This window comes from Scardinius erythrophthalmus (genome assembly GCF_964197995.2).
Source record: "Scardinius erythrophthalmus genome assembly, chromosome: 2".
NCBI classification, from domain to species: Eukaryota; Metazoa; Chordata; class Actinopteri; order Cypriniformes; family Leuciscidae; genus Scardinius; species Scardinius erythrophthalmus.
The window spans coordinates 49,674,299-49,701,135 of NC_138222.1; the positions used below are offsets into that span (position 1 = coordinate 49,674,299).

At 38.1% G+C, this 26,837-nt stretch overlaps 2 protein-coding genes across 2 annotated transcripts in view; one reads left to right on the forward strand and one right to left on the reverse strand.

The window, feature by feature from the left end:
* Positions 1-26,837, reverse strand: part of LOC308687382 (uncharacterized protein) — a 439,906-nt gene that overhangs the window by 265,586 nt on the left and 147,483 nt on the right. The window lies entirely within an intron of this gene.
* Positions 1-26,837, forward strand: part of adamts17 (ADAM metallopeptidase with thrombospondin type 1 motif, 17) — a 163,754-nt gene that overhangs the window by 29,468 nt on the left and 107,449 nt on the right. Inside the window, exons 5-7 of the mRNA XM_081359916.1 lie at positions 632-715; positions 2,345-2,499; positions 8,147-8,190. Coding sequence (XP_081216042.1) covers positions 632-715; positions 2,345-2,499; positions 8,147-8,190 — 283 coding nt within the window. The remainder of the gene's footprint in view (positions 1-631; positions 716-2,344; positions 2,500-8,146; positions 8,191-26,837) is intronic.

Sequence of the window (26,837 nt, forward strand, 5' to 3'; positions counted from 1 at the left end):
CCCAAACCACACCTATGAATGATGAAGCTACTTCAGACCAACCAATTTAAGATTTGCGCCGGGCGCAAGAGTCATTTATCCCACCGGGAAAATAGCAACAGCGCCAAGACCCGCCCACAAAGTTACTTGCGCTTTGCGCTTTGACACTTGCGTTTCAGATCGTTAAAATAGGGCCCAATGACTTCAAAGAGTCTACAGTATTTTCTCAGATTTTTTTTCTATTCACTTCACTGAAATGGTATTAAATGTCTGTTAAATGCCAAGCAGGCATACTTTAAGCTGATGTTGGTTTCAAAATAGCCTAATATCAGATAACTTATCGGCCTAGCTGGTATATCGGGCTATTTTGAGACCAACATCAGCTTATAACATGCCTGCTTGGCATTTAACAGACATTTTATCTTTGACTACTAAATACTAGATACTTCATGTTTTGTGTATAAATATTTTAACAGAATTTTAAATAAATATTCCATCAAAGCTTTGTCTTTGGTTATTGTAAAACCCAAACTGGTCAACTGCTAAACAATAACATAACTTTCAAAACTGAACTTTGTAATATTTATTTTTAAATGTGGTATTGCATATTTGATCAGTAAGTTAATTATCTTGTCTTGTTCTCTTTGTATAGGTTTATAACATGTTTCAACACCAGAGTTTGGGTGTGTGGCTCAACATCCGGGTCACCAAGTTAGTTCTCCTGCACACCCGTCCAGTAAGTGTGACCCAGTGATGTACACACACCAGATCTATGTATGTAGTTACTCAACCATTTATCCACTCCCTTGCTGTTTTATTCCTATTTTCAGGACCTGCGATGTTATCTTGCTCAGTGTGTGTGTGTGTGTGTGTGTTTTAACTACCGGTTTTCCCCTCCATTTTATTGCTGGATTGCATTCTCTCTAAAGGCTCCGGAGCGTCTGCCAGAAGATTTTTTGAGTACTCACATCTGAAGTGTAAAATGACATATGTCAGGATGTCTCTGAATAGCCATTAGTGTGTTTGTATTGTTGCTTCAGGGCAAACCTTTTGGACTCACAATCTCTGATATCAGGAAGATAAAATCAGGGAAATGATGGGTTAAGATGCTTGAAACAAACTGACTTCAAGTCCAGCCGAATTACACCAGCAATTCTCAAAGCCATTTTGATGGTGTTGTGTGATCGATGAATCAACAAAGACCATGTTTATGTCAGCGGAAGTTCATAAAGAAATTAAAGATCCCATGGAGACTGTTATCTTTGATACTAAACAATATGTGCTGGTGTACTTCTACAAGTTGACAGACTTTTATTATATACACATTTAAAATTGGACCAAAAATATTGCTGATCTTGCACACAGAGACACATGCTAAAAGTTTGGAATTGGTAATTTTTTTTAATCTTTTTGAAAGAAGTCTCTTATGCTCACCAAGGCTACATTTATTTGATCAAAAATACAGTAAAAACAGTAATATGGTGAAATATTACAATTTAAAATAACTGTTTTCTGTTTGGAAAAAAAATGATATATATATATATATGTATGTATGTATTCATGTTATGCAAAGCTGAATTTTCAGCATCATAATTCCAGTCTTCAGTGTCACATTATCCTTCAGAAATCATTATAATATGCTGATTTGGTGCTCAATGTTGAAAATAGGTGTGCTTCTTCATATTTTTGTAGAAACAGTTACACATTTTGTTCAGGATTCTTTGATGAATAGAAAGTTCAAAAGAACAGCATTTATTTTAATATGATTTTGTAACAATGTAAAAATCTTTCATTTTGGTCAATTTAATGTGTCCTTGTTATATAAAAGTATTACAATTATAAGTAAATAATCATTTAAAAAAAAATCTTACTGATCCCAAAGACTTGAACGGTAGTGTATACAAACTTTTGTCTAATAAAACACTCTCTATAATGCCTAGCAAGTAGCAAAGTAGCAAATCACGATTCATGTAAACACCATAAAGGCTGTATAAGCCCAAATTTTATTTGTGTGCCCCCTTTCCTGTCTGAATAGGAAATACTGCTCTCCATTTTATAGGGTCTTTAAAGTAAAATCCACTGGCTAGAAGAGTAAACTATTTAGCCCTGTAAGTAGATGTCATATTTAATTTGAGGCAAATGAAAACGAGGCTGTGTGGGACAGAATTCATTATGTCTTACTGTTTTAATGGAACAAATAAATCCTGCAGTTCACCAGCATGTAAGGTGAAAGGACTGACATTTAATACTCTGATCATGTTTAAATGACCACTGAAGGTTTGTCCTTACAAAATAATTTAAACCTTTGCTGTATCAGTCTTATAATTATATTCTAATGCACAGATATTGTCCAATGTGCTCTCAGGAAAAGCTGAAGGTGGGCCATCATGGCGAAAAAGCCTTGGAGAGCTTCTGTCACTGGCAGCATGAGGAATACGGCGCACGATACCTGGGTAACAATCATGTTCCTGGGAGCAGAGATGACCCTCCTCCTGTGGACGTGGCTGTGCTGGTCACCAGGTACTGATCAATCATGCTTAAACAATCATAGAATGACCCCAACAATTATTTGGACATTTCATTCATAGTTGTCTGAATGTCATTGCATTAGATTTTTTTTTTATATATAACAAATTGCATTTATTTAAAGAAAGATAGTTGTTAGTAGATATATTACTGGATCATGTTCATAGTTAATGTAATGAACCCCACACCTGTGTGAACTTAAGTAGAGCTTCATACATCCACAAAATTACCAATACGCCAGTTGATTTAAAAGGCATTGACCAAAAACAATGAAGAAAGTTAAAAGATCATGCAGCATTTGAGATGCTTGCAAAGTAATGCAATTGCATTCAGATATTTTAAGTGTTATTTCTGCTTCCAAATACTTTTTGGGCCTATCATATCTTCACAGATATTATTCTTCATTTCGCTTTTCTTTCTCCTTCACCGTACCACTTTTATTTTATTTTTTTACACGTCTTTCAATTTCCGTTTTGTCACTCACATCCTTTGAAGTCCTGTATCTTTCAGCTCTTGGTTGTTTAAGACAGATTTAACCTTTTTTCATCCCTTTTATTGAGATCCAACACAATTTGAACCTGCCAGTATCTGAGCTGTGATAGACCCTAATAATCCTTCTGTCAGCGAGACAAGTTTGCTCCCAATCTTCATCTTTTCAGTACAACAGATTACTAGCGGCAGCCAAAACACTGCATTCCCGGCGTGGGATTAGGCTTTATTAGCGTACTGTAATTTTCAGATTCAAAAAAACGAAAGAAAAAGAAAATCCTTTTGTTAAAACGACTCATGTGAGCCTGTCAGATAATATCTGTCATCCCGGACCCGAGAAGCTCGCAGGGAGAGCGAGCTCACACAGAGAGTGCCTTTGTTCCCCCTGCGCCGGGTTAAATATGATCTCCGCTGGCATACAAAAGGAACTCTCTATAAGGATGCGGCGTACAGGAGCAACATCTGTCTCGTCTTGCATGCCAAGATGGCCTGGGGCAGCGAGAATGCATCAAAGCAAATTAAGGCTTGACAAGGTGCGCCTCGGTTTCCCCTCTCACAGCTTTGTAGGAGCTCATCCTACAGTGGCTCGTCCCAGGTTCCCGCGGCACTTGCTGACTGAAGAAAGATTATCTTCTTAACACATCTACGGCCACATAGATGTGCTTTTCACTGCTCTTCTAAGAGATTAAACTCATTCTGAACACAATCATACGGTGGCCGAGAAGGGTCACAACACAAACAAACGCCACAACAACTACATATGCAGAAAACACCTCCAAATTCAGAAAACACATGCAAACGCCGCCACAACAACTACATATTCAGAAAACACAATCAGCCCTTCGCTAAGACCCCTCATAAAATCCTAACTAACCAATCAGTGCTCATTTTGTGCAATTTAAAGAACTATTTCAGGTGGAGTGATGCTGTCTCAGTACAGCTACCATGTACTCATGTACTGTATCCTCCACAACAATGCATTCACGTTCTAATATTATTACAGGTTGAAGTGAGCAACTGCTGTCCGTATGGATATGGAACAGAATTTACAGGGATTCACTCCTGAATTTAAATGCAGTTGCCACTCTCATAACTTGAGTGTGTACCAGGATTGTGTATCAAATGTTGAATGTGCTCCAAAGTCTTGTTTGAATTTTTTTTTAGGATAGATATGCATATTTATGACTCAAACTCGCTGTGCTTTCAGATGGAGCAGCATTTACTATTGATCACAAAGCTGTGCTTCGCTGACAATCTGTGCATAAAAAATAATTGCAGTCTCTCTATTGCACTGACTTTCCGAGTTGAAAGGAAAGCTGCATTAGTTACTGTTATGCAGGATGAGGTTAGAAATGCTTTCGCCTGGACAGTTTTGCAGCATTTGTGACACAGTCCTCCATGCATGTCAGTGCTAATGGAAATCAGCATGCCTAACTGTATCCATTCCTAGCCATCCTTGGCTAAATGGGATTCGTCTTCAGCACCCAGCTGTGTGTCACATTCACTTAAGTTGTGAAGGAACAGGAAGGGAAACCAGAAGCCCACATCAAAAACGCTTTGGAATAGAGGGACATCAGACAGCCAAAGTGACATGTTGCAGAGCACGTATGGTGCAAACGTTTGATGATTGTAGACTCAAAACAAGAGACATCCATCTTAGCTGTCTGATGTTTAGTAAACAACAACGTCTTCGTTAATTCTCTTGTTCTAAAAGCCTATTTGATTTTTTTTTTCTGTCTAACCATCTCAAAGGTCCTCTGATGTTTTAGTTTGTCATTTGTTGCCCAATTGTGGTACCACTAGTGTTGGGGAAACTACTTTGTAACTAGCATCCAAAACTACAACCTACTCGTAATTTAAAGAACACTAGACAGTCAAGGTGTTCTTTTGAAAAAGTTAAACTGTAGAAAATGTACACTAATTTCAACTTTCTGTCTTAAAATCAATTTGTATAGTATAATCAACTTGGTTCAACTCAAATTATATTAATCTGACTGACTTATGAAAATACATATTTTTTTTAAGAGACACAAATTAGTAGTTTTAGTTAATGATAACAGCACAAGTTAATTTCCAGTAAATTATATCACAAGTTTTCAACATCATTTGGTGCTATATGTATAATAATAAGCCTAAAAGATGGAAAACCATTGCATAAATACCAGATGTTTCTTGTTCCTTATGTGAAATTGACTATTAAAGATATGTAATATTATATTAGACATTTGTTATATTAATGATATAACTTGAATATCAGATCATTTATTTCTAAAATCAGAGCAGTATTTATCTGGCCCAAAAACAGACATTACTGAAATAATTGAACAAACACTAAATGAAACAAACTAGATAATTATGACTTTTGTTGTTTGGGAAGTTTTGAAACTTTTTAACTATTTTAAAAATCATTTAAGCTTCTGTCACTCTACTAAGTAATGCAGATATGTTAGTGAGGTTGCTGCTTTTAGTTAGTTACTCCCCAACACTGGGTATCAGAATCCCTGCTTGTTATTTGTTAACAATTTAGTGTTTAAAACCACTGTAGAAGTATCTGGTTTTCTGGCTCTCCTCACCTGTTATTCATTGTTTAAGCTCAAAAATGGTTTTGGTAAAGTCAAATTACAGGCTTGGAGGCTGCTGGAGTTCAGCCCTGCCAATGCCAATTACAAGAGGAAGCACAGCAGACATCTTTAGCTTCTTTGTTGTTAGAAGATTTGGAGGCATTGAACATGGTTGTGCTAGACTCAGGAATGCTTTTCAATCCTAAATGTCACCTGCTTATGGAGAGATTCAAAGGTACCTTCTGCTTGAACTGACGTTGACCCTGATGGGTTGTTTAATTGTGCTTTAGCAAGGAGCTTGTCTAGTTTGTTTGTTACTGTTTGGTGCAACTCTCATTGTGCTGAGAAAGCAAACAAACAAAGTCTCTTAGATCTTCTTGGATGTCAGATGGGTTTCCTTTGGTGGCGGGGAGGAGCTGTGCTGTCTGCATGTAATGTGGGGACAAATCTGTTTGAATTCAGGCCAGTCAGGAAGTGGGGGGCCAATGCTGCTTTTTGTAAGTGAGACTGGACGATATCCAGACATCAAGTCTTGTTTGGTGTTTGCATTTGTCTCTTTCTTTTTTTCTGCATCTCGCTCGCTCTCTCTGCCCTCTTCTGTCTATCTGCACTTCTCCAGAGACACCCCGAGCCCTGATGTATGTGTAGTGCAACTTCACATAGATTCGTTCCCAGATGCTGACGTGAAGCTGTCAGCACCTTGCTCAGTCATCAGATGGGTACGTGGGAAAATGGCCCCTTCTAAAGCATCTGTTTGCCATTTCACACCCAGCCCTGGCTATTAGACATTATCTGTTCGTTCCATAGGACCACAGAGCTCTGACATGATTATCAGCACACTCACATTAGCCCTGCTGTAGTGGCAAAACACTATTAGCACTGATCTGCAGTCAGTCAGTCATTCAGTCAGTCATCAATCAATCAATCAAGTCTGGATGAAACTATCAATTTTGGGTTTCAAAACTATACAATTCTGGGTTTCCATGTTTTATGGGGACTTTTCAAAGATATAATGATTTTTATTCTGTACAAACTGTATATTATATCTCCTAACCCTAACTCTATCCCTAAACATAACCCTCACAGAAAACATTCTGCATTTAAAAAAAAAAAGCAAGAAAAAAAAGGGATTTTCATGCCTTCAATGCCTTGTTAATGCCAGAAGTCAAAGGAGAATGCCAGACCGTTTCGAGCTGATAGAAAGGCAACAGTAACTCAAATAACCACTTTTTACAACCGAGGTCTACAGAAGAGCATCTCTGAAAGCACAACACGTCAAACCTTGAAGCAGATGAACTACAGCAGCAGATCACCACACCTGATGCCACTCCTGTTAGATAAGAACAGGGAACTGAAGCTACAATTTGCACGGGCTCACCAAAATTGGACAATAGAAGATTTGATAAAACGTTGCCTGGTCTGATGGGTCTCATCGCACAATGTCACACAGCTCAAATCATCTCAAACTGGTTTCTTGAACATGACAATGAGTTCACTATACTCAATTGGCCTCCACAGTCACCAGATCTCAATCTAATAGAGCACCTTTGAGATGTGGTGGAATGGGAGATTCACATCATGGATGTGCAGCCGGCAAATCTGCAGCAACTGCGTGATGTGGTACCTTGTTGAATCTATGTCACAATGCGGTGAATATGTTATCATTTAATTTATTTTAGGGTCATATTTTTAGGTTCTACATTTTTAAATGCATTTTTTTGGAGTGAAATGTTTTTATTTTATCTGTTAAATATTTTTTGGAACATATTTTTTGGTACCACAAAAATATTCCTAAATGCAAAATCTATTTTTGGGGTAAAGTATAACCCAGACATGTTCTTTTACAAGCTTTGTGTGATTCACCCTAGTGGGTTTGATTGTCAGTCTTGAGTGCTAGTTAGTGGTTTTATGCATCAGAAGTCACAGCAACGCTCTACTGCCATCTCTGTCTGAAGTTTTGGTGTCATGTTGAGTTCATGCCACTCTTGTCTGGTTGTTGAAGCTTCTCTTGAGTATTGTGGCTGGTTCAGTCCTCATGAAACCTAAATCGTTTCAAGAGTCGAGCAGGACATGAGCTGGATTTGATTAATTTGCTGATATTTTGAAGTGTTACTCCCTAAACCAATAGAGGAAAGCCAGGAGCACACGGTTACAGCAACAGCGCTGTGGTTTTCCCACATGGCATTATTTAACCATCAGAGGTCAGGTTCAGGCAAAAGGAATCCAAACAAACACAAAACATTTTCAGATAAACATATACTTCTCAAGATATTCTATATCAGCTTTTCATTCCCTGTTTCCTAAATCTTTTTGGCTGTTTTGCCTTTAATGTTTGCTTTTTTCTTTGTCTTGAAACTGGTTAGTTTATTTCTCTTATACATAATTAATATGCAAGAAAATTAATGTGCACAGATATGCATTTTATAAGATCTCAGTTATTTTTACAATGAATTGTTGGCTATTGCCACAAATATACCCGTGCGACTTGTGACTGGTTTTGTGATCCAGGATCACATATGACAGAAACATTATTTGTGATTTTCCTTTCCTATTAGCTAACATCTGTGTCTCTGGTCTTGTTTTCTCTCTAGAACAGATTTTTGTGTCCACAAAGATGAGCCTTGTGACACAGTTGGTGAGTATGTCTGGCTGAACTGCTCTTTTTCTTTTTTTCTTTTCTTTTGTTGAATGCTTCTCATAGTTTCTTCGTAGAATGTAAAATACCTAAAAAAATACAATGGAATATCTCTTGCAATCTGTAAAAAGCCACAAAAGGACATGTTACAGTGATTTTAGCACAAAAGCAACAGCAACTGTATAGCGACACTGTAGCAACCACCCATAATGACCAATGAGTTTAACGTTCTTAAAAACATGTAAAAAATATTTTTAGGATCAAAAAGAACATTAGTAATACTTTAAATTTTTTTTTTAAAGTGCCCCATTATGATTTTTTGAATATTACCTTTCATGCAATGTGTAATAGGCTAGCTGTCTGTGACTGTAAACGGCCTGCAAAATTGTAAAGTCGAAAGTACACAATAAATAAAGTTATTGGGTCTCATTCACTAATAATTGCATGGATTATTTTGTATTTGTACGCACAGGAGAACTTCTCACAAAAATCTCCGCCTAATTCACAAAACGTTCGTATGCACATGAATTTGTTCTTAATATCGTTCTGTGAATTTGGAGTATTCTAAATGAGAGGCCGTGTGCAGGAGGTTAGTCATTTGCATAAAACATGCCCAAACATCTCCATTTAAGGGCTTTCCGCATACGCTTTCTTTACAGCCTTTCGCCACTCTCATCAAACTTGCCGCTGTTTGCAGACGTGCTCTTGCCTGAACCTCGAGCAATAAACACCTTTTATTCAGACCCAGATTAACAGACCTCTCATTAGCCAGCTGAACATGTGCATATTTCTTCGTTATTCAGAGAACCCTCGCAGATGAAGCTATAACACAGCTTTTCCTACTCTTTAACTATACATGATGAAATTAAGATAAAATTAAATTGTATTATTTAATAATTTTATTATATAATTTTATATATGGATTATTAAATACAATTAATGCAACATACTTCAATATAATTATAGTCGTGTTAAGATGATAGATAACTAGATCAACACGATTATAAGGCTGACAGAGTAAATGCTTTTTGCGTACGATTGGTTTCAGTTGTTCTTATATTTTTTCATAAATTTAGAATACATATTATTACAATCTTTTTTGTGAATCGTGATTTGTTCTTAAAATCGTTCGTACGCACTAATACGTACGCATGCTTAGTGAATGAGACCCATTGTCTCCCAAAAGAAAGAACTGACTCTGAACCGCCTAAACGAGTCGTCAGGAATTCCTGTCTCACTTCCGTGACCTGCACACGTAACGCGGTAACACATTTGCATAATGCTGGCCTATGCTCTTTATTGGCTGCTCACAAACAATGTCTACTTTGACCCGCCCTCAAACGCTGTACACACTGTAGCAGGTTTATGTTGTGTACATGTAGGGAAAATGCTGTTGTCTGCTCTGCAAAAGCAAATTCTCTTTGAAAAAACTTCCAAAGGATGAGGATGTGAAGAGTCAGTGGTTAAAATTACCACCGCGATACAACAGCAGTATAACCTTTTGACGATTGCTTCTTAGTCAAATCTCCATGAGGTCTAAATGGGATTTACAAAACGCTTATCCATTAAAGATGGGACAGTACCCACTTTATTTGGACCAACTTTATTTGGACCAAAAAGAATCACAACCTGTAAGTATGATTAATTATTGATTTATATATTTTCTACCGGGTGTTCAAAAGTTTTGTGTTTTATATTGTGTGGGTCTCTGGCTAACCAGCTAACTCACGTTATATCTGTCTTTCTGAAATAGTTCTGCTAATCTTCTGTGAGCCTACTATTACTTAAAATTGTGTCCATTAATGCAGATTGTCTGTTGGTCTTACTACTTTGAGTAATGATATGGATGGAGCAAGATTTGTTTTTACAAACTTTAATGTTACATCAGTCATTCACGTTAGTGCTCATCTTACGTATGCACTGTTATTGATACAGTTATTGAAAAAGTTCCCGTATGCGCACTGCAAAAATTTAGAAATTTACACATCGGTTTGTTGATGGACATACATAATGTACATCAAACTGATTAGCGTATCACTGAGAAACGTCCTGCTCAATCGTCTTTGCGATGGAGGTTCTGGTTGAATAGCTAGTTCTTCCAATGAATCATCATTGGACTCACGCTCGGATTGATATGGTAAAATCAACGCCATCGTTACTCTCACGGCGCTGATCCACTTGTCCGACACGACTGTCGCGTGGTGTCGCGACGCCTCCCCACATTGGTACGTTGAGGGCGTTTACCGCTATGGGCGTGGTTCTGACCGAGCGGGAAATATAGCGTATTAGAACAGAGGACCAGCGAGAGACTTCCCTCCTTCTCCATATGCTGTACTTCTATTGGATAGACGCGCCGCGTTTAACGGAATTCATTTGCATAAAGATGGGCATCGGCCAGCTTTTAGACACGCAGCACTTTTTCAAATGAAGCGCCGCCTTCCCGGAATGCTTTGCGGGTGCGACAAAGTCGCTTGACGTCACCCATAGGAATATAGTGGAGCGCTGCGCGACAGAAGTGTCGCACGGACAAGTGGATCAGCGCCGTCAGCGTGTACAATCGCAGAGGCCTGAGGAAGCCTCCGGAGCTGAAATTCTGTTATGGTAATGGCCGTTTTGTTTCTGACATGCACTGTAAGCAGAAGACCAATCACAACAGACTGGGCTGTCTGGCCAATCAGAGCAGAGTGGAAAGAAGGGATTTAGAGAGACTGAATGAGAGTTATTGAAAAATGTTGTGATGTGCAATGTTTATTATGATAAAATTAAATTGTTTTTTTGACCTTTGATGCATGTAAACCTGTTGTAGGAGACCTCCAAAACAAAATTAGGAATCTTTAAAATAGCATAAAAAACTTTATTATATTTTAACTTTAATATATTTTAGGTTCTAATTTTTTATTTCAGTTTTTTGAGGTGAAATATGACCCAAACATAAACACAAATCCATATTCAAAAATAAAATAGATTTTTTATTAAATCCACAAAATTGTATTGTAAGCATTTTAAGCCATAGGAGGACATGTGTTACAGTTATTTTTGCACCATAGTTATCAACCAGAACAAAGTAGAATCCTGTCAGTGAGCTTAACATGAGCAAGCACTTACAATTTCTTCAGAAAATGAAAAAAATAAAATGCAGTTTATGTGTTAAAGTTATTCAAGTCACCCTTACAACTAATTACAACTAATTTCTTCTTTATAAATAGGTTGAGCTTTTTGATATGGACCATTAAGCATTCTGACATAATCCTGTCAGTATTCAGTCATTGATGGAGGAACACAAAAACAAGAGATAAATGTGTGCTCAATTATATAAACATGCCTCTGGGTCTTGAGAACGTCATTCCATGACTTTTTAATCCAAAGTTTTCATCATTGTAACTTTGATTTCTCCTAAACTCAGAACAGATCTCAGAACCTCAGCTGATCCGTGAGTCCTGGCCACCTGCCGTTTTCACATTTCTCTGTGTGGGGCATTTGAATATAGTTGTGTCACTTCCCCTCCCCTGATCCCTTGGATTTCAGCCATTCAACAGCAGAGCCAGGTGACTCATATTCACCCAGCATACCCTTCTCTAGCCTGGGGAATGCACACTGAACTGTGATCTGCTCTTGAGCTGTGTTCCAAAACTACAACATTGTGAACTTTGTGGCTTTCTTCTTTTTAGAGAGGTAGCTATTTAAAGGAGAACTCCGGTCAATTTTAAAATTTTTTTGTAAATTTGGAGTGCTGTCAGTACAGTGAACAACGACAAAAATCGGTGTTGCCTACACCGTGTTATCCTCTTTTTAAAATTTGCACCCTGTTGACTTCAATGGGGCAAGTTTTAAACCTGCTTTTAGCCTCTTAACATCCTTAATGTGTCATTACAAGTGCACAGCCAATGTGAGTGATTCCTTCAGAGTGATCACGGGTGAATCTGATTGCAGTAGATGTGAAAGATATGAATAAAAGTGATGTTATTTCAGCCAGCGCACATACCTGTATTTTCTTCCTGTTTTCGGTCGAAGTCCACAGTAGTCGATTGCCGAGTTCTCCACTGTTGCTTAGTTACCTATGATCACGCGCGTGAACTCGACAATCGACTACTGTGGACTTCAACCAAAAACAGGAAATAAATACAGGTATGAGCGCTGGCTGAACTAACTTAATTTTTATTCATATCTTTCACATCTACTGCAGTCAGATTCACCGTGTTCACTCTGAAGGAATCACTCAACATGGCTGGGCACTTGTAATCTCTACGAAGGACACATGCAATACTACGTATTTTGACCAAAAAGCATAATAGGCAGCATAATATTTGACAAGGTCAAGGTTTGGCTGGCTAGTATGGCTAAGTTTGCCCCTGTTGGTGTATACTGTTACTACACCATCCCAAAAAGCATCGTTCTCCATTAACAGACATTCAGAAGTAGTCGTGTTTTCGTAGTTAAATTAACGCATTCAGTTCCCTTTTAAGGGGAAAAAAGGGCTTTGGGCATTTATTAGGTTCTGTGATTTGTTTGCATGACACTCATAGCATAAATAATTTACTTATATTGCTTAAAAAACTGCATATTCTATATTTTTCAAACTGCATTCAAACACACAGGAAATCGATACTTTAAAATGACAAATTGTATGAACAGAATCACACAAAACAGAACTAAAAGTTAATGTCATATTAAATAAATGTGTTAATGGCATTAAAAAAATTAATGGTGAATATTTTTAGTTAACCTAATTCTAATTCCTTCTCCGTGAAGGATACATGCGATGCTGCCTGAATTTGGCCAAAAGAAGGTGTATTAGACAACTCGGTCCTACTTTATATTAGGTGTCTTTAACTATGTAATAACACTAAAAGTAATCAATTGATGCAATGCACTTATTGTGTACAGTACATACATGTTTTTAGATTGTACTTATATTTAAAAAAATACCTGCATGTAACATGCTGGTTTGTAGTGAAAACAGCTTCACTGTTTACTGCACTTAGTTATTGTTCTAGTTATTTACTAATAGCAGCTAATGAATTGGAAGTCAGAAATAAATAAGGTGGATAGAACAGCTTTTGCATTGGGAGATTAATGCTGACTATGTAGGCAGCCCACTAGGTTGTGGAACAAAGCCTTGGAGTGAAAGTCACTGTGACATTACGATCTCACACCCGCCGCGTAGTGGTGTTGTCAGAGGTTTTTGTTAAACAGGTGAAAATTGGTCTATTCTGTTTCCAAACACACTTGGTAGAGTCATGCTTTTCTTTAGTGTCTGCATACTATGAGACCGTCATCACATCCAGAACGGATTGCAAGCATAGAAGCTACCTCAAGACCGTTTGTTCAGTTCCAGACAATTGGAGCGTGCCGTAATTGTTCGGGCATGATGGAAATAATTTGGTCACAGTGGTGCTATTATACAGCAACTGGGAATGGTATCCCTAGAATGATGAGTTTGAGCGGATGTCTTTCTGTATGGGTGGCCCAGTTCCTTCAGGGGAACATTGACATCAACCGTGAAAAACTTGCAGTCTGAGGCGGCAGCCAAGCAAGGGCCTCTATGTCAAGACGCGTAAGATAAGCAGACTTTTCTATTTCTGTTCCACGTATTCGTTTCTGATTTAACACTTGCATGATGCAACTCTCCAGTTATTTGACTGTATATGGTCTTTAGTTGAGTGGTAGTAGGGTTAAAGTAACCAAGTAAAGTCTGTTGAGCATCTTTCAAATGTGAGCATTTGGCATAACGACACTGGATAGTCGCACAAAGACCCAGTAATAAAAGCAATGACCTCACAAATATCAACTTAATCCCACTTTGTGCCCCACCAGCAGTGTTAACTTAAGAAAACAGACTTTTTCATCTTAGGAAATAGTTTAAAGTTAGGGTAGGCAGTTTACGGAGAGGCTAGCAATTCCAAGCTCTCTTTGAAAGCATTAGGATCCCATGCTCCCTTCAGAGCGTCTCCAAACCCACGCCTCCTTCAGAACACATGAACGCACACAGCAGGGAGCAAACAAAAGCGTCGCAAGAGACAACGTTAAACTACCTCATGTCTCAAAGCACATAACATTACAATAATAATGAACGTAAACAATTACCTGACTTCTGCAGATTCATTCCAGCTTTAATAGTGTTGCCAATGAATCTCATAAATTCAAGTCACAAACTGGTCCGAGTATACTGTAACATCACAGGTTTCCATCTCTTCAAAAATACAGTGTTAAAATTACAGTGTTTTTGGAGCAAATCACCTACCCTACCTTTAAAACTGTGTTTGCAATATTACAATGTGATACATTTGCATTTTAGAATGTTAAAACGAGAGCCGCATTTAATTTAATTTAATTTAATTTAATTTAATTTAATTTAATTTAATTTAATTTAATTTAATTTAATTTAATTTAATTTAATTTAATTTAATTTAATTTAATTTAATTTAATTTAATTTAATTTAATTTGCACCATTTAATACAACATGTGTTGCCCAAAGTCACAATCTAAAACAATAAAACAACACTAAGACATAGTAGCAATTGAAACACTTTCGTGAGAGTTCCCAAATAGTATTAAAAAGTTGTGTTTTTAACTTGATTTTAAAAATAGCCAATGGATTTGACAGAGAGAGGGAGAACTTTCCAGAGTTTGGGACCCACTCTGGAGAAATCTGTCACCCTTATGTTTATATTTTGTCCTGGCAAAACAGAGGATATTTTGATTCTCCAATCTCAGGGGTCTCTGGTGTGTAGACCAACAACATATTGGAAATATAAAGAGGAGCTAGATTGTGTGTAGTCTTAAAAACAAGTATGAGTTTTTTACATTAACATGAACCTTTTTACACCAAGCTTTTTGCACATTTCAACGTCATGGTTAAAGATACACACATTTTTTGTCGAATCAGCAAGATCAAAAGTAAGCACAAATTAACTTTGTTTAGGCTGCTTGGTTTTTGCTGTTGTTTATTTTATTTTAATTTCCAAAAACATATGGTTTGGAAAAAAAGATAAACCTCCTTCACTCCGGATTATGCAATACTGGAAATTATCCATTTCAAACTGTGATTTGTTTAAACATAAAAACTACTGATAATGACAAAACGGCTAATCCCCATTAACCCCCCCCCCCCATTTTGAAGCTCATTATTAATTATTTACCTGGGTAAATGGGCTAAATGTGCTTATGGGATTGCAGCAAAATAGATATTTGCCTAAAAATTAGGAATAATGTAATGAAAACACTGTGTAACATCATCATTGTTGTATTTCCTCCCGTCCCATTTAAATCCACGTCTAACCGTCTGGAATCACCCTTTGAACTCAGTTAAAGGTTGTAATTAAACAAGAGGAAGTTCCCCATTCAGTCAGGTACGTAGGAGGAGTGGAGACGCCTTGTCTTGGAGATCATTCACAGCAGAAGTCTGAGTTTAAATGGAGCTCCTCTCTTTTCAGCTGATGTACAAGGATCCCATTGAGATACGATTTGATTGAGAAGGGATAAGCTCATACCTCAGGCTTAATGTCTCCCATCTCAGATTCACTTCCTGGCTTTTGAAGTCTCTATTTCTTTGAGTTCTTCACCCTGAGCAATGGTCCACAACTCATGTGAGATCTGATATGAGAGGTTTAACTTTTATGGCTGCCCCACAAGACTTGAGTCAAGAGGGAAACCGGACCTGATTCGAAGATTGGAGATTGACACGTTTGTTTTGACTGTTAAATAAATGTAAACTTAAGAGAAAATCTGAGGACATTCTCTCGTTGCTTTATTCAGATATTTCCAGGTATTAGAACTAAAACAAGCAAAACTATTTCAGTTTTTTTTAAATAACTGTCACGTTCACTTTTAAAGTGCCCCATTATGCTTTTTCGAATATTACCTTTCATTACCGTGTAATATAGCTGTTAGTGAATGTAAAATGTCTGCCAAGTTTTAAAGATCAAAAATCACAATAAATAAAGTTATTGTCTCCTAAAAGAAAGAAATGATTCTGAACAAGGTCTACTTTGACCCACCCTCAAACACTGTAGTTCAAGCGGAGGCCTGGAAGATTTTGGTTCATGATGTCGACGTGTCGAGAAGACGCTGTTTTTTAGCGCTGTGAAAGCAGATCCATTTTGCATGCACTTCCAATGGATGAGGACTCGTGCTGGAATTGATACAGTAAAACTGGTCCCATTGTTATTGTTTCGTGTCACTGTTCTGAGGAAGATCTGGAGCTGAAATTCAGATATGGTAATGGGCGAATGGTAATTTCCAACACACGCTGTAGACTAATCACAACAGACTGGACCATCTGACCAATCAGAGCAGAGTAGGCTCTTGGAAAGGAGGGTTAAATTAAGAGATTAAATCCTTTATCGAACCGTTTCAGACACTGTGAGAGTAGAGCTGCGATGTTTATTATGAGTAAATGAAAGTGTTTGTTTTTTGACCTTGGAGAACCTATTGTAAGAGACCTCCAAAACAAAATTAAGAATAGAATATAATTAAAATAGCACAATAGTATATTTTTACTAAGGAAATTATTATTATTTTTTTTTACAAGGGTGACTTTTACACTGTGATTAAATGTTCCTATTTCAAATAAATGCTGTTCTTTTGAACTTTCTATTCATCATATTCATTCATTACAAATTCTGACTACCATGTAACTTACAGTAGTTCCTGCTTGTCTGTACAAATGCAAGTAACACTGTTGCTTGGGTTTTGCTAGAGGGTTGCTAGGTTGATCTGGTCCATGTCAAAGGATCCCACCCTGTACAGTGTCTATTAAGGACAATCCACATTTCACCGACAGATGCAAACAACGGCAACAGACACTTTGTCGGGTTTTGTCAAATCAGTGTGTTACTCTTGTCTGCGTCTGTTGGCATTGGTTGGCGCTTGTATTCACAGATTGAACATGTTAAATTTGCATTTGTAGGGTCGTTGAATATCTGAGAACTTGGTCGCCATCTGTTGGTGCAGTGTGAATTGGCCTTTAAAAGCATTCACCCCCTCAGACTCTTTGTTTTGCAATGTTTTGTTAGGTTACAGAATTAAATCACAGTGGACTTAATTTGGCTTTTTAGCCACTGATGAACAGGAAAAATTATTCTTTTCATGTCAAAGTGAAAACATACAAAATGACTCAATTGTTTGTAGATTATAAGTATTCATAAATATTCAAATCATCACTGCCACAGCCAATTGATCAAATAATTTACTGTAGTATGAATAAACCTTTTGATGATCTGTGTTGTGGCAATATTTGTAGAAGTTTGTTTCCATTTTGACATGAAAAGTTTGTTGTTGATTAGTTTAGAAAAAAGATTGAAAATAGATGAAAATAGTCCATCAAATGAAAATAGTTAATTTAATCCCTTAGGAAAGCAGCATCATAATTTGGGGCATCATTCATATCTGTACACTGTTAAGAAAAGGAATTAAAAGGTTAGATGTAATCTTAAAGGGTTCTGTCGGGTGCTTCAGAACCTTTTAGGAGTTCCATCATGGCTTCATTTTATTGATTTAGTTTTAAATAATTTAGTTTTAATTCATTAATACATTTTAATTAAATTTTATGAATTAAACAGCTTGTAAACATACTTTATCACTAGAAAAAATAGAAATAGCTTTGTTAAATATGAACGTATTATGCAGTACTTAATGGGGCGGTTTCCTGGACAGTGTTTAAATTAAGCCAGGAGTAGGCCTTAATCTAGAATAGTTAGTCGTTTCTTAAAAAATAGCTTTCTGTAACACAGATTAAGTACAGAGTAGTTTCACCTGGACTATGGAGATTAAATTAAAACCAACTGTGCTAATCTGAATTAGCATGACAGAGGTTACCCATAAAACATGGAATGAACCAAAAAAATCTTAAAATTGCATGGAACTGAGAAGCAAATCCAAGGAAAACAATGGCATCAGAAAAAGACTGCAATCAAAAAATGTTTACTAACAAGAGAAAATTATTTTTAAGCAAGCTACATAATCTGCACACACCAGCTATTGAATAAAAGAAAAGAAATGCGGGGAAATCTGTTTGTAATGATTGTAATGATCCAGCATTTCTTTTCTTTCATTCCTATATGAGTATATATGAAGAGTTCAGATGCAAAAGCCTCTAAATGCCATCTGAAATTTTCTTATAGAATGATCATTTTTATCAAGCTTGTATATTTAAGTTCAGTCATTTCACTTAAATGACAATAAATAGGTAATCTTCATTGCCATTTAAGTGAAATTATTGAATTTAAATATACAAGCTTGATAAAAATGATCATTCTATAAGAAAATTTCAGATGGCACTTAGAGGCTTTTGCATCTGAACTCTTCATATATATATATATATATATATATATATAAAATCAACGATGTACAACTAGAATCAATGGTGTTCATTAACAATGAATGGTTTTCATTTAAAATGAATTATTCAAATAACTTAATGATTAATGCTTCTTGTTTATTCATGTGATTTACATAACAAACTTACTATAACATTTCTTTACACATGTGGTGTACTAGAGTTTACAAAATAAAACGCGGCGTTTTTCTAAGCGGGTTAAAAAGGATAACTATAATGTATGGCGTAATAGCACTTTTGGAAGTACTTCGACTCGGCGCAGTAAAAAGTCACGCCTGATCCTCTTTCCACCATTGACAGAAGTGAGAGGAAGAGGATCAGGCGTGACTTTTTACTGCGCTGAGTCGAAGTACTTCCAAAAGTGCTATTACGCCATACATTATAGTTATCATTTTTAACCCGCTTAGAAAAGCACCATGTTTTATTTTGTGTCACCATACTTGGTCGTATAAGTGTTTTTAAATAGGGAAAACGTTGATGTTTTTGGACACTTCTAAATTTATTGCTGTTAGATACCATTGAATATACTGGGGTAAGTTAAGTGCTTTCAAAGTGTCACCGCGTGCTAGAGCGATTAAGTGCACGAACTGAGATGAGAGAGTTATGTATCAACTCGTCTTAGTTAAGGGAATAACATAGTTTAATATGAAAAAACGGTGGAGTGTTCCTTTAAGAACTAATGATTTTTTTACAATGGAAATTAATCAACACTGAACTTACTTAAGATGGACAATGTCACTATTTTCTTGTAGAGCTGCTTTACAGCCAAAACAAACTTTGTTGCATTATTTTTCTGTTATCACTGTAAAGCTGCTTTTAAACAATCTGCTTTGTAAAAAGCGCTGTATAAATAAAGGTGACTTGACAAGAAGCGAGAGCATCAAAACAACTAGCATAACACTGAACTTAGGAAAACTCAGGGCATATATACACAGGGAAAACAAAGGGAGCTACATGAAACGCAGGTGAAACTAATTAGTAACTATGGGAACAAACTGGCACACACTAGGAAACTAGGTCAATTAACAATGCCTGGGAACACAGGCAAACAGGAACAGGGAAAACCAAACTAAAACACCATGAAACTAAACCAAAACAGAACTACACATTACATTAGTCCCCCCTCCTGGAAGATGCGTCCAACTGAGGTGGGATGGGTCAGGGCTCTAGAGGAGGACGTAAAGCAGGCAAAGGGCAGGAAACCACGGAAAATAACAGAGGGAGAGACCAGGGTGGCGATGATGGTGGGAGGACCCAAATATATACACAGAGAACACTAAACATGAGGCTTTGAGCAATAGTTATTTCAATTATTCACAACCCTCAAAGTTTCAAAAGTCTACTGAGTAGAGGTCTCATAGTTTTAAGGGTTGACCTCTTGTCTAGTACAAACAAACAAACAAACATCCCTCAGAGATTTGGGATTTCCGTCGTGTCCTGACTTGGAAGTAGGTTGTTTAGTCATAATTAACAACTTCCTTTTCGGATGTCCCACTTCGCTATGTTTATTGATATTTGAAGCTCATATGAATGAAGCTCCACGGCCGTGAGTTGAACTTTAGATCATGGTCTATCACTAGCGTAAAGCATACATTAAGCTGATGGCCACAAGAAACACTGTGACGAAATGTAAACCTAAAGCCCACAGACATCTTTTCATGTCTGTGTAGGGTGTGAACAGCAAGTTTCCATTGCTCTGTTCTGCACTTCTGTTTCATATATATGGGAATGTGGGTTATGTGAGGAATAGTAAAGCATAGTGTTCTGGGTAATATGGAAACAATCCTGCCGTTCAGTTCTGTTGATCGTCTCCATGGCTTTATAAGCCCTCCTGCACAGTAGGTTCAACATGCCGTTTCATGTTTTCTGTGGGCCGTTTGAGGGTTGAGAGTGGTGGTTCAGTGTGGGATTGTAAAACTGAAGCTTTATCATAGAATCAGGTCATAAAACTCAAGAAAATCCTATGTAGACAGGTTTCTCTGCTCATGCAAATTTGTATTTCACAGTCAATCTTTGTGTTTTTAATATTCAAAAAGTGTCTGCGTTTTTCTTACACATATTAAATCATTTATTTTATAATATACAATTTATTTGTTTGTTTTATCAATATGTGCCTGTTTAATAATGGAGTGTATTATTTCATTTAATATAATACTGTGGAGGAGAAACAATTGAGATATTTAAGAAAATATGTTTTTTCACTTACCTCTTGAAATGCTTTTTGATTGATTCTCGCTGCTAGATAATAACGTCCTGTACATTTTAAAATAAGTAATAAAAAAGCAGTAAATAAAGTATTAAACAAACAAATAAATTGTAAAATAGGTTGAAAATGTCATTCATTTTTTAATGACTTTGGGTTGACACCCAAACCTCTCTCTCTATATATGTATACAGCATATACTGTATATATAAAGAGATAGAGAGATAAAAGACAGAGGAGAGAGGATCCTGAATGGAATGTTTAAAGCAGCTGACCGAGAGCGATCCTCACAACTAATAACAAAGCATTTGTCGCAGTTCAGCCAGGCCGCCCAGGCTGCTGAGCTGGTAGATTCGCTGTTCTTCTCCCGTCACGAAAGGGCTCAACTTGTGAATGCAATCCACTCTACATGTGCTAACGGCAAATTAACCCCAGATAAATAATCTGCAAAATATCTCCCGGCGCCGTGTATTTAGCCATGTCTTTCTGAGTCTGTCTGGCTGGACGCTTTAGCTATGGGGCCCGTGGCCATTTTTGATCCAACAAGCGCTGAGTCAAATACAGCTGGTGATATCATCGCCCTGTCAATCTGTTTCATTTTTCTTTCAATCAACTGTAAAAAAAAAAAAAAAAAAAAATCCAGGAAATTTACGGTAAAAAACAGCAGCTGTGGTTGCCAGAAATTTACTGGAAAAAATGATGGTATAGGTAGCAACATTTTAGGTTTTACAGATTTAACTTGAATTTGCTGTAAAAAAAAATAAAGTTTTGAATTAACTGATATAATGTTAATATACCAACATTTCCATTTCTGTTGCTCACACTGACGTTGTATCGAATGAGAGACACTAGGAGTCACTCTTGGGAGCCCCAAACACCTCTGACCTTTTCACAAAAGGTCAATTAAGTTGGCGTGTAGAATTTGCATGTCTGGCCACTCTGCCGGACATACAGGTATAAAAGAAGGTCAACATAATCTACACATTCAGCTTTGTTATTCAGAACCAGATCTTGTATGCAGAGAAGCACTGCTGGCTGTCCATTCACCTCGTTGGATTTTCAAAGAGCTCACTTCAGTGGTCTCCCTCTCGTTTGAGCACGGTTAAGTGCGTTAAGTTCCCTTGGGTGCATGAGAGGTGTCTAGAAGAGGCAATTTCCTTAAATAAAGAGCAAATTCCTCTAAAAGACAGCTGGGTGGATCGAGTCTTTTTAAAAGATGACTTTCCATCCTTGTCCTTCTGGTTGGGGTCGCTTCCTCTGCGGTTCATCTCTTTGTGAATTTAATATCTCATTCGGGGTTTCCTAAGGATGAGGAGCTGTCAATCGCAGCATCGGAGGGTGAGCTATTGTCTTCGAAGGCTGAAGATTCACCTGGTCTCCCACCCTCGGGTGTGACGACTCAGGCTGAGTGTGACAGAGTTGGTAGCTCTACTTTCCCAGGCAGTCATAAGCATTGGGCTGAAGTGGAATCCTTTGCCCTGTCTCCATTACTTGTGGCTGGATAGTTGGTTTCTAGGCTAGAGTGCGATACGATGCACTGCCTCACCCCACCCCAGTTCCATTCTTCCTGGAAGTGCATGATGATCTCACAAAGTCATGGAAGGCTCTGTTTTCCTCCAGAAAACAACTTGCGGGCTTATTTGCTCTCACTACCCTCGACGGAGCGTCAGCCCGGTGATACTCGGGGTCCCACAAGTTGTGCATGTGATTGTGGTGCATCTGTGCTTGCAGAATGGCGCCACTTGGAGGAATGGCCTGAAGCTCCCGACCAGGGCCTGTAAGTTTTCCTCATCTCTTACAGTAAGGGCTTACAGTGCCGCTGGTCTCTGCTCTGCACGCAATGGCCATCCTGCAAGTCTATCTGACCAGAGCGTTAAAAGAACTTCACAAAGGTAGTAGTGCTCCAGAGCTCCTGCTCGAACTGCACTCAGCGACCGACTTCGCCCTCCTGGCCATGAAGGTCACAGCGCAGGCTCTGGGTGAGACGATGTCCACACTTTTGGCCCAGGAGCACCACCTATGGCTCAAACTTGCAGAGATGTGGGAGGTAGAGGAAGTGTGCTTGATGATACTTCGCACAGCAGTTCTCAGCAGTAAAGAAGCAGACGGAGGCCATCAGTCACATCTTGCCTCGATGCAGGTTGACCACCAGATCCCCGAGGCCTCAGCCCCCGCCTGCTCGTTGCCGAGGGTGGCCCACTGTAAAGGCTGCACCGGGTCAGCAGCTTGAATGTTACGGTCCTCCCATAGGAAGTTGGTCCCGCCCATCAATCACCAGGCAGCTAAGAACCCGCCTAAGGCTTCGAAGCGGCCATGAGATAGGCGACCCAGGGATGAAGGAGACCCCACTAACCTGCACGCCTCTGAAGAGACTCAATTTTTGTTTCATTTTTCCTCTTATTTTGCCAGATGCCACACGGCTGGCGGCTCTTTCATGCTCAGAAAAAGTCCAGTTTCCTCTTTCGCTGGGTCATTCCCTAACACTAGACACTCATGGTTCTTGACCCTGGAGTTGATGCATATGAAACCGCTTTAGCGAATCCAGAGATGTGCATGGCGCCGCCATCACACTGAACACTCCTTGCTCAGACCACGCATTGCTATGGGCAGGTGTTCCCCTAGAGCGAGTGTCCAGGCATGTTGTTGTCACAACAGATGCCTCCAACACAGGCTGGGGTGCCATATGCTATGAGCGTGCAGTTTTTGTGCACTGGATAGGACCCCGTTTGCACTGGCATATCAACTGCCTAGAGTTGTTGGCTGTGAAACGGTTTTGCCAGCTGGCTCATGGCAAGCACGTGGTGATTCACATTGTCAAAGTCCCTGCGAGCAACTCACATTCTGGGCGTCCTCAATCGTACTGCCAACATGTTTTCAGGACAGGTCACGCTCTGAGGAGAATAGAGACTCCACACCCAAGTGGTCCAGCTGATTTAGAGTCGGTTCGACGAGGCTCAGATGGAGCTTTTCGCCTCCGAGGAATCCTCCCATTGCACTCTGTGGTATTCCCCGATCCAGGCCCATCTTGGCATGGACGCACTAGCGCACAGCTGGCCTCGGGACCTGCGCAAGTACATATTTCCCCCAGTGAGCCTCATTGCACAGACAGTGTGCAAGATCAAGACCCTACTGGCCCAACCAGACTTGGTTCTCAGAGCTTATGCTGATGGCATTGGCCCCTCCCTGGCGAATTCCCCTGAAGAAGGACCTACCTTCTTCGGAGCATGGCACAATCTGGCACTTTCGCCCAGACCTCTGGAACCTCCACAAATGGTCCCTAGATGAGACTTGGAGGAGTTCAGAGGTCTGCCACCAGCTGTGGTAGACACTATCACACAGACTAGAGCCCCTTTTACTAGGCGGTTGTGTGCCTTAAAATGGCGTCCAAGGTAATTTACCATGGGCGTTGGAAGGTTGCGAGACAGCATAGCTGCATTTGTCATTTTGGCATGCGAAAGCGTGCTATAGCATCTGCACTGCTTCAGGTTCAGGTTGTGGCTGTGTCTCTCATTTGACACAACGTCAAAATCTATTGTATCAATCAATCAATCAATCAATCAATCAATCAATCAATCAATCAATTAATCAATCGTTCTGTCATTCTATCATTGTATCTATCGTCCTTTTGTCCCAAACTTTGCTTCTGTAGTTAATAATTACAGTGGATTTGAATTTCTTTTGAAATTCAGTCATTTTAACTACTTATTTAATTATCCTTAAATTCATAAATTTCTCATCCTGTTTTCAAATTCAGCAAGTAAAATTAATTAAATAAAAAGGAGGGGGTTTAAATAATTTGTCGAGCTCTCATTTCCATTCATTTGCAATGCAGTTGTACCTTATTAAGCCTACCTGTCTGTCATCTGTAGTTCACACATCCAGACAGTCATTACACATTATAGATTACATTCCACCAACTCAGAGCAAGCTATAAAAATAACTGCACAGAACTATTGCAGAGACTTGCTTACAGAAACTTGAACTCATCTGACCCTTAAACTGTAAATCAGTCAATGACAGATGTAGCAGATATAATTGCAGCTCTTGTCTTAGTATGCATGGCTGTAAAAAAGAAGAAGAAAAGAAATAGAGCATTAGAAGAGAAGAGAAGGAATTTGGGACAACATCTGTTTTCCAATCAACCTGCTGTTATTTTTATACGGCATTCAAAGAAAATAATTTTCCCATCATACAATTCCAGCCAGTGTAAAAAATGGCACAGCCCATTATTTTCCAACATGTGTTTTAAACCTCAGCTCCATGTGTACAGATGAAAAAAATCATCCTGACGCAAGCAAATCATCAAGTCATCTATATTGCTAATATGATATTACAGTTTTTGCGTTTGATGATTGAATTAGGGTTTCAGTCTCCATACATGGATTTGGTATGATATGTTTTATTGAAGAATGATGAAGCACAGTTCATTTGTTTTTACATGGCAATTATTTCCAGCATCAGTCATCAAACATTGTGACCAAATAACAAAGAAACGCTGATTTATGATCTACAGTGGAACATCCAAATTTCCCTTTATTTTTTAGTTGCTTTCACCAGCACAGAAGATATTTTAGTGCTTCCAGGCGAGTTTCTGTCCTGTTGCCTTATAACAATATTTATTGAACCACAGTGTGAAACATGTAAGACCATCTGAAGAAATTATTTCTAGTCTGTTTTTGTTTAATAAGATGTGTTAAAGTGCTCGTTTATCATTGTCTTTTTCTTGTGGGCCTTTTAAGTCATGCTGTTGTTGTTCAGTATTTTTATTCTGTATTGATAGTAAACAGCTGTTTTGCACACAAGTCAGTGAAGAGTGTGTTAGTATGTATTCCATGCTTCGTTTTTCACATTAATTAAAGTAATAATCGACTTGTTCCAAAACCTACTGTAGCGGGCTCCTATGTGGACAACATTTTAAGGCTTGTGCTCACAACCAGGCATGAACTTTGTCGTAATGTACTATTTCAAAATGCCTTCTGTTATTTTCACAGAATAAAATAAGATGCTATAAGATAAGATAAAATAAGAAACATTCCCACAGCCCCTGTAAACTAGTCAGGAGAGAGTGGTAAGTGAGGATTTGAAGAGAGAAACAGTTCAGTAGTATATTTTTAGTTAATAATTGAATGCTATTGTTTCTGGTGCTGCTTTAAACTGCCAAAAACATCTGTACGATGCATATGTATAGTGCAGATGTGAATCTCAGTGAATACTGGTTTGATTTTTCAGTCTCACTTTATATTAAGTGGCTTTAACTACTATGTACTAACACTGAAATTAATAATTTGATACAATGGACTTATTGTGTACATACTGTACAATTTTTTTACATTGTACTTATATTTTAAAAATACCTGCATGTAATTACAGCTGTAATTAATTTATGTAATTACATTTGTAATTACACTGTTGATCCTTAATTCCTTTACACCTTAACCCACCCTTAAACCTACCCATATCACCACACCTGTCCCTAACCTTACCTGTGTCACACCTCAATAGCAGCAATGTGTTTTACAATACAACATGAATACAATAAGTACATTGTACTTATTTTTAGATAATACATAGTACTTAAAGCCACTTAATATAAAGTGGGACCATTTTTCTTTTGAGTAGACAAAGTGAACAAAATGTAAGAAAGAGTAGCTAGACTAATATTTGCTGTTTTTGAGTGTGATAACCAGTTGAAGAAGCCTGATGAATGTTCCATATTTTTATATATTCTTCATAAAGTTTTCTTTAACAGTATAATGCAGTTCTAATCTACGAGCATGATATACATATTGCAAAAAACACACAATCTGAGAAATGTGATATATCATCATCCAATCAAACATTCTAATTTCCTGTTGGGTTACAGTGTATTCCATATAGTCCCTCTGCAGGGCCAAACTGCTCTCTTGTCATCCTAAACACAGTTTTGTATTGTATTTTGTTTTTTTAACACAAGCATCTGGGCTGAATTTCATTCTCTAGTTACTGATTTCACTTATGGCGGTCAGAGGCTAAGTGAGGTTGTCTGGGTTTCGTCCAGTGTCAGACACAAACCAGGTGCTTTCACAGAAATACTGGAAAGGTGATAGTCTGTGATGTGACGTAGGTTC